Source organism: Prunus mume, linkage group LG3 (assembly GCF_029339155.1).
Source record: "Prunus mume cultivar Tortuosa linkage group LG3, ASM2933915v1, whole genome shotgun sequence".
NCBI lineage: Eukaryota > Viridiplantae > Streptophyta > Magnoliopsida > Rosales > Rosaceae > Prunus > Prunus mume.
Genome location: NC_142700.1, coordinates 4745482 through 4760852, shown reverse-complemented (window position 1 = coordinate 4760852; position 15371 = coordinate 4745482). Strand labels below are relative to the sequence as shown.

At 35.4% G+C, this 15371-nt stretch overlaps 2 protein-coding genes across 3 annotated transcripts; both read right to left on the bottom strand.

The window, feature by feature from the left end:
- Window positions 1-23: 23 nt before the first annotated feature.
- RWA4 (O-acetyltransferase family protein) lies at window positions 24-6075 on the bottom strand. 2 transcript variants are annotated; one of them, XM_008227133.2, is made up of 17 exons: window positions 5825-6075; window positions 5685-5744; window positions 4881-4972; window positions 4284-4421; window positions 4134-4190; window positions 3980-4052; window positions 3388-3546; window positions 2773-2922; window positions 2419-2674; window positions 1862-1977; window positions 1690-1776; window positions 1505-1593; window positions 1296-1358; window positions 1088-1144; window positions 815-911; window positions 564-722; window positions 24-413 (listed from the first exon to the last, which is right to left on the bottom strand). In XM_008227133.2, exons 2-16 carry the CDS (start codon window positions 5727-5729, stop codon window positions 567-569), a joined length of 1635 nt encoding a protein of 544 aa, XP_008225355.2. In that variant the 5' UTR covers window positions 5730-5744; window positions 5825-6075; the 3' UTR covers window positions 24-413; window positions 564-566. The 2 variants fall into 2 exon arrangements, with proteins under 2 accessions (XP_008225355.2, XP_088905516.1); XM_089049390.1 differs by lacking the exon at window positions 4881-4972 and having other exon boundaries at window positions 5825-6068.
- A 2160-nt stretch (window positions 6076-8235) lies between these two features.
- Window positions 8236-10533, bottom strand: LOC103325015 (uncharacterized). Its single transcript, XM_008227134.2, has 3 exons — window positions 9944-10533; window positions 9681-9827; window positions 8236-9286 (listed from the first exon to the last, which is right to left on the bottom strand). Exons 1-3 carry the CDS (start codon window positions 10399-10401, stop codon window positions 8869-8871), a joined length of 1023 nt encoding a protein of 340 aa, XP_008225356.1. The 5' UTR covers window positions 10402-10533; the 3' UTR covers window positions 8236-8868.
- Window positions 10534-15371: the final 4838 nt, after the last annotated feature.

Genomic DNA, 15371 nt, shown 5'->3' with positions numbered 1-15371 from the left:
AATAAACATAACAGAAGATCACATTGCTCATGAATATTGAACTTGACTTATAACAAACAACAAATCTATGTCACAGGGATCTACATTTTTTCTTCAATGATTTAACAAAACTGTGGGAAAGGAAAAAGAAGATACATGGCAATCATCTATATTTCAAAACAATTCCTTTCTCTATTGCTTCCTGCTTCCTGCCACCGCTGGCCAAACTTTCCAAAGGCAAATCTAACATCCATGTTCAAGTTTTCACACAGCAATGGAAAGTGCCTTTCGCCTTGAAAAACTGTTGGAACCGCAAGCTTTGCAGGCTATATTTGCAACCAACATCTTCCAACTCCCTTATTAAATTCTTTCTATATTTGCACATTCAACAGGAAACATCTGTATAACCCTCTTTTGGGTCTTCTTCGTTAAGCCTGTCACAGTAAAAACCCATTAATATATGCAACTATGAAGACTCCGACAAGTTTTGAAACTTCTCGATAAAGCTAAATCACAAAAGCTCTGCACAGCATCTAAGGAACAACAACGAAAGAGTAAGCAGCATATAGCAGAAGGGTTCTTACTGGTCAATGAGGTATCTGAACAAGAATGAATGAGATGAAATACAAAGAAGTAAAAATCGCCGCCCCTGCAAGAAAATTATAAAGCAGCCTTTGGTTGTCTTTTGTGGGTACAAACACTGTCTTAAGTGTATTAGTTAACTCAAAAAGCCGATGAGATACCTACAGAACCAATAGAACAGCAGGCAAAGGTGAGAACTTGTAAGCATTGTTGGCTTGCAAACTTTTTAAGGGATGAATAAAAATTCCCTTACCAAAACATAGATGGCAGTTGTCAGCATGAAGTTGAGCAAGGGATATTCTGGAATGAGAGAGAGAAGCCACTTAGGCTGTCCATTAGGTGTGTTTGATCTGCACATGAATATAGGAATTTTTTCATGTATTTTCATATGAAAAAAGAAAAATTTGTAAATAGTAGCAGAACTGACAGGCAATTGTAAACACTAATACACTGGTTACAAAATGTATGACTTAGTGGTCATAGTTAAAGAATAATAAGGAAAAGAAAAGGGTAAAGTGTCACATACCTTAGCCAGATATGGAACTGTGAAATATAGGTTTCCAAAGTAATCTTGCCAAGCCACCTAGCAATACAAAGTGAAATTGTACACACAAAATGATCAGTAAAACTATTCATAAACATAAAAAGCAAAAAATTAGGACTGAACAATTATTAACCCTGCAAAGGGAACTGCAGGTTTTGACTCATTACAGTTTTCAGATAAGAATACGTACGCAAAGAGAGTCAAAGAGACACCCCGCAACTGCTGAGTAAAGTTCCGCAGACATATATATACACTGAAATCAATAAGCAGAGGTGAAAAATAAGTCACTAAAATGAACTGAAAAATATAGTTCACCAAATATTGAATTTCATCTGATAAAACTCCCAACAAAACATTCCCTTTCATTTGAAATAGAAACAAAAGTCTTAAAACACGCACGTTATCGGAATCCATGATGTGTAGGGATGCAACTTGTTGTATGAAACCTTGTCCAGCTTGTAAATATATTCATACCACAGATAACCAACCTAAAAGAAATAATGAGCATGAGATCTCATTACAAGATTAAAACATTAGCCATTAAATAAGCAGATAACAATTACCAGACAAAGCATGAAACTTACAAACACAGAACTGGAAAATATTCCTGCTTTAATTGAGACTCTCCTTTTGGTATCAGATTCCTCCAATTTATCCATCCATTTCTCCACCTAATATATATTATGTTTAACATTTCAGTAGTTGGAGTAGCAAGAAAGCAAAAGCAACCAGATACCTAGATATTCAGGAGATTACATTAGGATGATAATAGGCATATATCATTCCAATAATCCATATGTAGCGATCAAGTCCAGATCTAAAATGCCATTCATGCAGACGAGGGAGATCTGGTTTTGCAGGATCAGTATACCCTACAGGACAGAAAAATACAAAACAAAGACAATAAGTTTTAAGCCATGTGTGAACCAGTAGATATTCATCCGCATAAAAAAATTCAAGAATCCCATATCAACCTTCTTTTTTTCTTCTTTATATAAAGAATCTAAAATCAACTTGAGACCTATTGTAACTTTTTTGTTCGGCTAAAACCCTAAGCCCTTAACCTGAAAGTATTTGTCAAAGGTCCGAGTATGAGCCTACCAAGAATAGCATAAAATAAAGACTCTAGGATGAGTGTAATCAAATTTCTAACAAGTCTGCCTAGAGTAAGAAGAACAGCTATGCTGAAAGGCTGAATTATGAACTGAATTCCTGAATTGTCCCACTTTTTTTTTTTTCTTTTCTTTTGGTTTGAATTTACAACAGTAAAAAACATAATAAATCAAAACCGGAAAGCTGAATAGGTTACTCACCCAATAAGAAGGATAATGGACGAAAGAATATTTCAAAAACTCCAGGTATTTCCCAAATCAAGATAACCGCAAGAAAGCATCCTAGAATCTTTACAGCCATCACTGATCTGATCTCATTGTACTTGCTAAAGATGCCAAGGGCTCCATACACCATAAGAGTGTACAGAGTGTGCATTGGACAGATGTAATACAACATATAGTCGTTGTTAAGAACAATACAGCAAAACGCCACAAAAAAATTTAGCCGCCACATCATCTGCATTGTACAAGAAAGAGTACAAGCATTGTAGATTATTGGCATAATACTCCCCAAAGAAACTTGTGAGATTATACTGCCCAGAAACTGCATTTTACCTGAGCAAAGCGGGCAAGGCTAAAATCCTTTCTAATGTAGTAGTAGGAAAAGTTTCCAAATCCAGTCATCCAAACATATGCGGCAATAAAGACACGTATTGCATTGTAAATCTCGCTTTCGGCAAAGTAATGGTACATTAGAAATAGGACCTGCCAAGAAGCAAAAGAAATGAATTATACTAATAGTACATAAATAAGTTACTTGTTACAAACAATGTAGTAAGAGAACTGAGCTCTATACATTGACACTCTGATGTTCAACTGGAAATGAAAACTAAAGTGTACTGATGTAGGCTTTTCCCAACAGAGATCTGATTAACTCTAAATGAATCCAATCAAATCTATAGCTTCACAACATCCAAATTTAACAACCAAAAACAAAACAAAAAAATCAAAGGATGACATATGCTTGTTCCAGCAAGATGAGCATGGATGGTGTCACAATACACACACTCCAAGAGTAGAAAGAAAATAACAGTGGCAGTTCACCATGAGTACAAGTTCAAAATTCCCCTCCTAAAGAAAAAATGGAGAAAAAGTAACCAGAGCATACAATTCTTTCCCAAACTAAATATATGTTCCCTACAAGTTATGAACTTGGAAAAGAGTACTTGCCTGCATCCACCCTTTCCATTCCTCCGTCTGATGCCGATTCAGGTAAAGTATAGATTTTCCAGAGAATGCTGATCTGTCAGTATGTTTCTTCAAAGATGTCACTGCTGAAACTATGATGAGGAGAAGGTACAGAAAGAGGAACAGATCCCGATTGTAATTCTGTTCAAAAAATAACCACAATAGTAATCAATGTTTGCAACAGTAAAACCAGCTTATTGTACTTAGCAGCATGTGGTGACGTCAATTAAAAAAAATATTGTGTTTATCAAACACATGACAATAGTAACACTGCCATCCTTAACATTTTTCCTCAATAAAAATTCACCCAATTGAATAATTCCTATAGAAACATAGAAGCAATATTAAAAATAGTATCTTATTGTACCAGGACGTGAAATGATGAACAAGATGTGTGGGTGAATGAATTAACGCACTTACAGCCGAAAAGGACAATATGGAAAAAAGCTAATAGATTAGGACCTTCTATGGGATCATACACACTTAGTATCATGGGAATAGTATTCCTGTTCTAATTTCAATCAAAGCAACTAGAGGTAATTATGAATACATTAGGGAAGCAGAGCAAATGTACCTTTGTAGAAGCTCCCAGTATATTTGTGCGGTCACATATGTAGAAATAGAACAGAATTGCCCCAAGCTCAGACCTATATTTGATGTCAACTATTATATAATTGTACAATAAGAAATTTGGTCCTGAGAAGATACGTTGCGTACTAATTACTTACATCACTCTAAGAGTTGCTCTGTTTTCAAGTAAAAAAGAGTCATCCATAGTCAGAAACCTAGAAATTCATGAGAAGTGGAACGTGAGAAAGACCTTTAATAGTAATCAATATGAAAATTCAATGAAGATACTGTATGTTATGGGTAATAACCTAATTAAGTTTATTTTAATGGATGAACTATTAAACTTTGTAGATGCTGATCTCGAAAGGCCTCCTTCCAGCAAAACAGCCCGATCATCTTCCTTGATCGTTTCCTCTCCCAACTCAACCAGATTAGTATCTGAATGACTACAATTGAAAAAACAAAAAATGAACTTAACTGTTCAGAATCAAAGAATATTGACTGGAAATATCATATCTTTGAACATCCTTGTATCTCATTTCTAATCAACCACAAATCTAAAGTACCATTACTACTCATCTGCCATATCTATACTAGAATTAGTTCAAAAAATACCATAATATCTGGCCACAAAAACTCTACATAGGGCCTGGGTGGGCTACTTGTGATTGAAAACTGAGGAGGTAAAAGACATAAGCACTCTATGTCACACTTACCTCAAAGTCAAACTAAACCATTGTGAACTAGGGACATTCATGCATCAGATAAGAGAAGTGAATACAAATTGAGATGCTTTTCTCCATCGTTTATATTTCCATAAAAGGTAAGTGGAAACATCCAAGTTGATGCTAATAAAATTAAACTAAAACCAATTCATATCTCCAGTTTGCAGTGAACGAACTTACACTTTAGGATGAGATGAAGATTTTTTATATTCTAAGTACTCTGAATATATCCATGTGACAAATACTGGGATGATTCCAAGCAAAAAAGACACCTGAAGCATGATATGGAAAGCTTCAGTAAATTTGTTAGGATGATTCATGAAAAAAAAAATGAAAGAATGAGCAAATAGAAAAGGAACTTAAAAAAGGAGGGAGGGGATGCAGCACTGAACTACATTGGTGTGCTTCAATTAGCATAGAGGATATGATTTGTAGATAAAATGAGGGAAACAATAAATTAACAAAATGTAATTAGCTCTTAAATTGGGAAAATTAACTTCAAAAGCATTTCTTCTCAAGAAACATTAACCAGTCTCAAGTTTTAGAGCTCAACATAAAGAAAATCCACATCTTTGGTGCTTTAAACATCTTCGGTGAGACTTTGAGACAGCAAAAACTCATTAATTTAAACATTACTACCCAATTGATACTAAAATGAGGCACGTCAGGATGAATTCATAAACAGAGCTAACTTAAAATGATCCGCTATAATACCTAAATGCAATAATCCCACAAACCACTACAAAAGGCAATGGCAATACAAAATAAAGCAATCTTTCTTTAGATCAAGAACTTAAAAACCAAATAAATTTCTTATTGTTTAACAAAAATTAGAAACCAGTAGTTCATGGACACTCACAGATCTTTATCAAAATTACACAACTAACTAAGCAAATGAAACAGTCTTAGCATTCAATCGAAATTAGCAGAAGAGCAAATTACGTAAAAAATGAATATTCTTGGCATACATTCAAATTAAACTACCTGTCCAGGCGTAACTGGGCCAGCGTCCACCATTTCCCGATCCATCAAATCGGCTCCAAACTACAAAACCCAGAAGAAAATGAACAAAAAGTAGTAGAATTGGGAAATACGAAACGTAGATCGATGCAGAGAAAAAGTACCTAGTTGAAGAGTTCAGAGAGTGAGTACTCTATCGAACATTGGGGATAAATACGAAACCCTAGCTGAAGATCGAAGATGAAGAAGAAGAAAACGTGGTCGTTTCAGGCTGTTGCTTGAAGAATAGGGAAAATGTCGGAAGGTACGTCCCTCTCAGTTAAGTTTGTTTTTCCTCAGCGGTTGTTGATGGTGGTGGTTGTGGTTTGATTGTGGTTGCCCTTTTGTTTTCTTTTTCTTTTTCTTTACAGCGAGAGAGAGAGAGAGAGAGAGAGAGTGACTTAAACAAAATTAACAAAATTTTAAAAACATGTTAAAGTTTGGTAATTAATTTTCAGGTGGAGGGACTTGTTTGTTTACTGTTAAGGACTAATTTAACAAATTCTTAATCCAGTTAGTAATTAGTCATGTTGACCATATCGTTGACTGTATTTCTTAACAGAAATGGAACCCAAAGAAATAGAAATGTAGTCAAAAGTTGTCATTAAAATGTCTCATTTTAAAAGGAATTTGATTTTTTTTTTTTTGGTAAATACTACGAGGTGTCCTTACACTCAAAGAGTGAGATTAATCCCGTTCGAAATTCTGTCTGTCCCTGACTGCAAAGTGCTTCCAACGGGTTTCGAATGAAAAATTGAAAAATGCTAACATGGTGGTTATAATTAACATTTGTAATTAAGCCCTAATAATTGGGATTGGAAAGGAGTGTATGGCAAGACTATACCAGAAATATTATTGATTAATTAACCATAATTAATTAATTAATTAATTGAAGAACCAATGGACCCTTGAGATGATGACCTGAGTTTGGAGTGAGAACAAAGCAGAGCCAATTCTCTCTCATCTCTTACACTGAAATGGTGGTGTGGGTTGTATTACCAGCTTAAACTTTGGGTATAATTATGTGCATATTAAGAAACCCACCTAATCATTTTTCTTTAACCATTTTTGGCTGTACTAAGCTTAGCTTCCTAATCAAACTTTATGCTTGGACAGTTTCTGGTAAATCATACCTTGACAACCTGACAGAAAGACATATGCTTTGGCATTCTTTTTTTTAAAAAAAAGTAATATATATGTCTGTCCCAATACTAGAAATTTTATTGCAGACGTTGAAGTAAATTTTATGAGGTAATCAACCTGGATCAGCTTCTGTTTTTCGATAAAACAGAAATAAAATTACAAGGATAATTATATGAATTAAGAATGACGGCTAGAATAAGCTTTCATTATTATATATATAATATATTTTGTGGAGAAACGAGTTTAAACTGTATTAATTTACTAGTTTATTAGTATTTGAGCACTTTTTTTCAATTACAATCGATAGTCTAAACTACAACGAGATGAAAGTTTTATACATATACACTACCAAAGTACCATAAGAATTCGAATTTGAAACCATTAGTCTGTAGATTAAGACCTTTTTTCACTAGATTATACTCAGTTGGTAGCGCTTGAGCACTGATGTTGAAGAAAACTACTTTGGAAAATGTTTAGGTGTTGATTAAACATTAATTTTTAAAGGTGGCATATATACTGTTTAGTTACTTGGTGATGCTTCCGGCAGAGATCTCTCTAGGCTCACCTTTCAATACCAACCATTTTTTAACCTGTTAGACTGGCAATGCATCATGCATGTAGATCTAAGGAAACATTTCAAAACGTAAACTGACACTTGGGATCCAAGATGATATGAAACTATTTTAAAAAGCTATATGTTAGATTAAGTTTTATTTTGTTTATTAAACCCAATATTTTATACATTAATTTAATTTTTTGTGCATGTATCATATTTGATATGAGTATGTATTGTTTATATCATATTTGATCGATCAATTATATTGTGACACATGGAACATGAGACCTACAAAGGAACCCACAAAGTCCAATCAAAGCACTGAGACCATAAAATGATCTTCGATGGGGCAAGTCTTCGACAGCCCTATCTTTGTACAAATCATCGGAATGGTGGGTTGCCGATTTGACTAAAGAAGGTGCATGCTTAACTAAACTGAGCAAAGAACACATGGCCGAAGATGACACAACATCACTAAATTGGACTCAAAAATGCTCGGTTCATTTTTATGCGTCAACATGTATGATGAAGGTACGTTTATTACAGTCACGAAATAATGGCATCCCATTCCCATTAGATAGGCAGCACTGGCGAAAGCCAACCCAAGTGAATCAACTCTAGAATTGGGTTTTGAGCTCAAAAAAAAACAAAACAAAATAACAAAATAAGAATCGGGCCATTGATTTGGGCCTCAAGACCAATTTCCTCGTCACATGAACAAATCTTTCCTCTCTTTTTTTTTCACACAGCATGATGACCATCGGATAGAGGCTAGAAAGCCTTTAATTTGGTACCAGAAGCACATTTTAAAAATAAATAACAATAAAAAAACCAATCAAGAAAAGAGAAGTACTATATAGTAGATATATATTGAACTCATTGAAAATCCCAGGCTGCTGCATGCATGCAAAGCTGCAGCCTGCAAGGATCTTTCATTACATGAATATCCGAAGATAAGAAAATCCAGTTGCGCCATTGCTCTTGTAGTAATACAAGCAATTAAGCATGCAAATCCCTCTTTGCATGCAGCATGCACTAGTTGATCTCTCGAACCACCATCAATATAAACTCATCTTACGAAACCCACTAAATTTTCCCTATAGCTAGTAGCAGTTCGAGAGCTAGCAAATTACATTCAAATCATCCCCCAAAAAACAAAAAATCCCACTCTAGATAGAGCATCTTCAATGGACTTTGTTTTTTTTACTACAGAAATGTCCAAACCTTACAGGGAGAGATCAATGAAAGAGTCGAACTCTCTCTCTCACGATAAGTATGTAAGATTAGTGCTCTATTGCTAAAACTTTGAGCGGTCGCCTCACAAATCCAAATGAAATTAAAATGATTAGAAAAGTGAAGAGTGCATCTTCAATCTAGCTGACAAGTCAAGGATGATCAAGATGATCGTGATGAGAGGAGACTACAGTATATAATTAATTATATCTACAAAATAAGGAGAGAGAAATCAAATCATGGCTCTTGTTTGAGGAACATGGAGGGAAACAACAAGTCCTGCAGAAGTCCATGCTGATCAGCACGAGGTAGTTGATGCTGCTGCTGATGATGAGGATGATGAGGGTTAACAACAACACTTCTTGATGACCCTTGATTGTTATTATTGATCATGTAGTGGTGGGGCATTTGAAACAAGAGTTCTTGAGGAAAGTTGGAGCTTGGACCTGCAGATCCTGTGATGGGCGCATAGTTGAAGGCAGCAGCAGCATGTGGGAAGAATGCAGAAGAAGCAGCAGCATTTCCTCTGAGGGTTGCAGGGAGTGGGTGGTTGTGTTGGCCTTCATACGTCGTAATCACAGTGGATGGGTCCTCGAACGACCTCTCTACACGTTTCTTGACCCCGCATTTTTGGGTCGTACATCGATAGTAGCTTCTGCAATGCCCAACAACAACAACAACAATTATAAAGAGAGTCGTGACCAAATCAAACTTTGTATTTTTTTCTTTTTCTCTTCTGGGTATGAATCAAACGGGGCTAAGCTCCTAAAACTCACACTTGGCCAACCATGAACATAATATATAGAAGATCTTATGCCAAAGTCAAGCCTTTTGGTTTTAGAAATCAGTTCGTATGTCTTTTTGCAGGACTTTTTGCACAAAATTTGGTGAGGTTAAAAGAAAAATATTAGTGAAAACAAATCAAGTTTTTAAACCTTGTTCACATTTAGTTTCCAGTTTGAGGACTATTTCTTGGTGGGTTATTTTGAGTGGAAACACAGAAATGAACCCATTTTGTATATCAATCCAAATCAATGAGTTAATAGTACCTTGGATATGGACTATTTTTCACAGCCTTCTGCCCATATTTTCTCCATCTGTATCCATCTTCTAGATGATCAACCTCACTCTTGGTCATGAAGGCAAATCGTGGCTCTCTTTGCTTTTTCTCTCCTTTCTTCTTTGCTTTGCTCATCCTGTTGATTTGATTGATTATACAACATCAAACATGTTCATCAGATTCATCACCATTTAGATCAAGCATATATACACATATTTGAATACACTATGAAAGTATTCAATTCAAACTTACACTTTCTTCGAGCTATCTCCTCCATCTTCTGATGACCCTTTTGGCTGCCTGTCTTTCTTACTCTTACCAGAGTCCTCTTCGGCACCGGCCTCAGCTGAAGAAGACGACACCGAAGAGTTTGGTGTCAAAGGAGTTTCTCCACCTCCACCATCGCCATCGCCACCACCACCTGAATATCGAATATGCTCAGCAGGCTTTTGATCTCCTTCATTAGCGGAGGAAAATATAACTTCATCAGACGTTGAAGAAGCCAGGCCAAAAGCAGTTGCGAGCGTATTGTAATCCATAGGTCCTTTCAAACACTCTGCGAAGCTGGTGTTGTTCATGTATGAAGGAACTTCAATCCCTTGCAAGTTTTGGTTGTGATTGATGCTTATCATCCCACCATTGAGGTGTTCATGATCTTCATACTGAAATAGGTCGTGGTAGTAAAGGTCTTTATGTTCATGATCAGACATGGAAGTAGAAGAAGAACAAGAACAAGAGGAAGAAGAAGATAGAAGGGTTTGACAAAGAATTAAATTATGGAGATGGGGAGGACTCTTTGCTTCAAGACTTGGAAATTTGTCCCTCTACATATGGTTTTGGGTTTGGAGTATAGATTATGATTTGAGCATTATATATAAAAATAATATTGGAGAGAGAAAGAGAAAGAGAGTGAGCCTTTAAGTTTGAATGGACTTGGCTACTATCGCTTTATGAAGGGAGGTTGACAAAACACCTTCAAATTGAGAGAGGACCCAAAAAGTGCCTCCTCAAATGGAAACATCTCTAGTCCTTTGCAACTCCCACTTTTTACACAAATAAAGTAATAATATTCCAGGCATCGTATTTCTTGACTCATTAATGGACCAACATTGTTAATTCGTGACATTGATATACTTATATATTGTCAAATTACTGTAATGTAAATTTGGATAATTAATTAACTTTTTTTTGGTTACATTGAGAGGAAAGAAATCCTGGAATTTGGTGCCAAGCAAGGGATGAAAGGGGAGGACCACAACCACTGTGGTAACGCCCCGCTCGACTAATTCATTAACTTCATCCTCACTTGAATATGTGATTCATATTTATAATCTAACAATATAAGTATTTACCAAACGTATAAATATGAGATGAGAACATTACTCATGCTATACATAATCACTAACATTTACTTAAATTAAAATAAATAAATAACCCTACTATACTGACAATAATGTGATTTTATTACTAGATATAAAAATATCTAGTGATTTGGAGTAATTACTTATTTAAAAAATGTCCTGAGTTTGAATCCTAACATCCCCTCTCTCTCAGTATGAAATGTCATTAAAAAAATCTTATAAGAAAAACAAATATCAAACATCAAAAAGTATAGTTTTGTATAATTTCCATGTGCGGTCAATTGTTGAAAGTTTGTAAGGAAGGAAGAGGAGAGTGTTTGGAATATTAGGCATACACATGGCAGTAGTGGCACCGGTATTTGACCGTAGTCTAGTCGATTCAGAGGGGCCACGTGGTGACACTCGGATCGGAGGGTTCCTTCTTCATCTTCATCTTCACATCTTTCTTTCTTTTACAAACATGTGCTTGTTTGTCCTGCTGATGCCAAACCCACGTCACCCAGCCTCCTCCTATCCTCTCTCTCTCTCTCTCTCTCTCTCTCTCTCTGCGCGTTTCTGCGACTTGTCTTCTTGTCCTCCTCAATTATATGCTTTTATTTTGGAAATTTTTATGTCATATGGTTTTTTGCTCTTCTTTTTGTGTTTTTTTACTTTTGAGAAAAGTCAATACCATTCACTTGATGAATCTTTTTAGACAAATTATAACGCACATTACGTAGATTTAATACGGAACGTGTCTACTTTAAGGTATTCGTATTCAGAACGAATAACAACGTATGCAATACATAACGTGTTTCGAAATTAAATCACGTTGTCAAGCATGGTCGTATATCAAATCTAATTCGGATTAACAAGGTATATTTGTGGGTTAATACGTGGTTACCAACTTTAGTTGATGTGTAAAGGGTTGGGGGATATGAACGTATTGGTTACCATCCATGCATTAATGGTGAGTTGGTGGCTGCCCCATTGATAGGCCCAGAAACACCCACCACGATAGACAGAATAGACTACTCTTTCAAAATGTGCATGCTAAATACATATATATATATATATATATATTACGTGTTTAATTAGGTCTACATTTTAAATGTTTTATTTTCCTACCACAACAAAAGCAAAAAACAATTTACATTTCTAATCGACGTCGTGTGGGGGAAGGATTCTAGACAAGCTCATCATGTTCCTAGCTAGCAAGGATTCCCATCTGCCTACTACTTTATATGAAGAAACATATGCATACACATATTAACTTTTTTATAGTCAACAAAATCAAACTTTATTGCTAGCAAACATCATAAACCAATTGAAATTATGGGAGAGACCAATTCAACTCCTTTCTGAGATTGATTTAGTTTAGTCAAACTTGGAAAATTGAAGGGCAAAAAAGTTACTTTGCGTGAGTGTGACATTATTATATATATATATATTAATCAACATTTTGTTTTAGCTTAATTATTTTTTTACTCTCTAGAATGGACGCTCAGTCTCACTTTACCCCATGAAATTGAAATTTTCTCACTTAACCCCTTGAATCTCTAAAAATTGCTAAAATTTTCTCATTTTACCACTTCCATCCATTTCTGTCCACAAAACCGTCAAGTTTGCTAATGTGACACGGGCATTTTAGTAGTTTTAACTATTAACAATCTATAAAATCCAAACTAATATAAAAACAAAGTCGATATATTTTAAATACAAAAAATAATTTTAAAAGAATCCATCTTCCCCTTCTTCCCATCTGAGTCACCCTACACCAGCTCTCACCTCCATCTTCTCCCTCTTCCTTTCCCATCACCACCATCTCCAAAGCACGCTATAGACCCCTTAAACCCCCTCCCCGACTTACCCTTTCCCTCTCTCCCTCTTTATAGCATCGATGGGATCACGAGTTACTGATGTCAATGAATGCCGACAACATCAGATCTGTGGTTTCAAATGGTGTATTTGACGTGGTCCTCAACCTCGCGATATTTGGTGGACAACGAAAGGCTGCGGTGGGGTTTCACCCTATTTTCCTTGTCCTTTTTATTTCCCCTTTCCTCTTGTTATTGGTTTGTTAATCACAACAAAGAGGATGGAAAGATTTGAGTTTTTCCTCATGAGAAACAAAAAAGATAAAAAAGAGGATGGTTGTCTTCAAAGTTCTTTGAAGGAGTAGGAGGGGTTTGTTACAAGGGGTGGGGAGAGTAGGTTCACACAAAGACTTAATTTTTGTTTTTGTTTTTATTTTCTTCAATTTCTATTCAATTTGGATTGAGTGCTGCTATTTCCACCCTCATATCCTTATTTCCCCACTCACCTTATCTTCACACCCACCGTGTAAATTTGAAAAAACACAATCTTATCTTTCCACCCACCATTATTCATAAAATACTATTTAATTATTAATTTATACAAATTATCTATATTTTTCAGTGGAAACGATGTATTTATTTCAATAAAACTGAAACCAATTATGACATATCCTCTTCAACCAACAAGTTCTCAATGAAAGCATGAGGGTCCCTATCCCATGAGAACATGTCAATTAATGAAATAGGGAAATATGCAAGACTATGTGCCATTGTATTGGCATCTCTAGAAACAAAACAAACTGAAGAATTATTTAGTTTCTGAAACAAAAAAGTGACAGTCTTTGATCGATACTCTTATTGACGAGTTGTCTGCAATGTTAGATCATTATTAAAATACACCTTAACCCCAGATCTATTGTCACATCTCAGATCTGCTCCGCCGTAGCACGATATTGTTCGCTTTTGGGCTACATGCCCTCACGATTTTGTTTCTAGGAACTCACGAGCAACTTCTCAGTGGGTTACTCATCTTAGGATTGCTCTAGCCCAAACTCGCTTAACTTCGGAGTTCCCATGACTCTGAAGCCAGTGAGCTCCCAAAAGGCCTCATGCTAGATGGAGGTAGGCATATACATATAAGGCACATCGCCCCCTCTCCGTTAGTCAATGTGGGATGTTACATCTATCATCCTCGTCCATCTCCAACACCAACACCAAACTCCTCCTTACCCTTCAAAAAGCCAACATGTTATTACTACAAAAATGAAAATCAACGAACCCAGCCTAAAGAGACAGAGACAAAGACAGAGAGACTGAGAGATAGAGAGAGATGAGAGGAAATGAGAATTTGTCGGTGGCATGAGGGGAGGGTGTCACCACTGGCAGGTAGGATGGCTGACAAGTCGGGTGGGGACAGATGAGCTTTGGTGGCTCTTGGGTTTTTGGTTTTGTTTTTAAGAATTAATTTTATTTTTTTAGTTATTAAAAGTGAACATTGTAAAAAAAAAAAAATTAGATAGTCTTTAGAAGTCATTTTATGAATGGGTAAATTAGTCTTTAAAATTTTGAAAATAAGGTAGATGGAAAAATAAGACAGGTGGGTGGAAATAGCAGCACTCTTTGGATTTTAAAGTTTGTTAATAGTTAAAATTACTAAATGCCTATGCCACATCAGCACATTTAACAGTTTTGTGGAGGAAAATGAACAAAAGTGGTAAAGTAAATTTTTTTTAGCAATTTTTAGAGATTCAAGGGGTTAAGTGAGAAATTTTCAATTTCATAGGGTAAAATGAGACCGAGCATCCATTCCAACGGGATAAACAATAATTAAGCCTTTTGTTTTTTGTCATTAGATGTGTTGTCCACATGAACAATAAACATTTTATGTATAATGTACATGCAACTAAATAATTGATTTAGTTTTTTAAAAAAGCAGAAAGAAAAATGAAAGATGTTAATCTGGCGCCCTTAATTTGAGCTAATAACTGTTTGCAGGAAAATATCCACACAAAAAAACAGAGAAAAGAGAAATATGAATATGATCTATATGACATATACCTACCTTCCCAAGATGTTATTTCCTGAACTAAGACGAAGTTATAATAATTTAGTAAAAAACATTATTTTTATCAAAAGGAAAAGGAAATATGCTAGAGAAGTCTCATTTTTACAACCGGTTAATATACGTATAACAAAACTACACCGTCACAATAGAAAATTGTCATTGTCATTAAATAACATATCAACTATGATCCTTCAAGTATTGATCTCGTATTGTTAATTTCTACTAAAGAAAAGAGAGAGAAGAAAGAAAGAACGACTACGTAAGAGATGACTACTCGTGCGTCATGAGTGTATCATGTTTTTCAATTCTAAATTATCTAAAATCATTTGGAAGATTAGTGTCAAATCGAAAGGGTAATCTTTGTGTATTTGACTGGAGATTAGTTTAATCAAAAGGTAGCAAGAAGAAATACATGCATTACGGGAAAGTGTAGATGTACATGATTTGAACTTAAATCA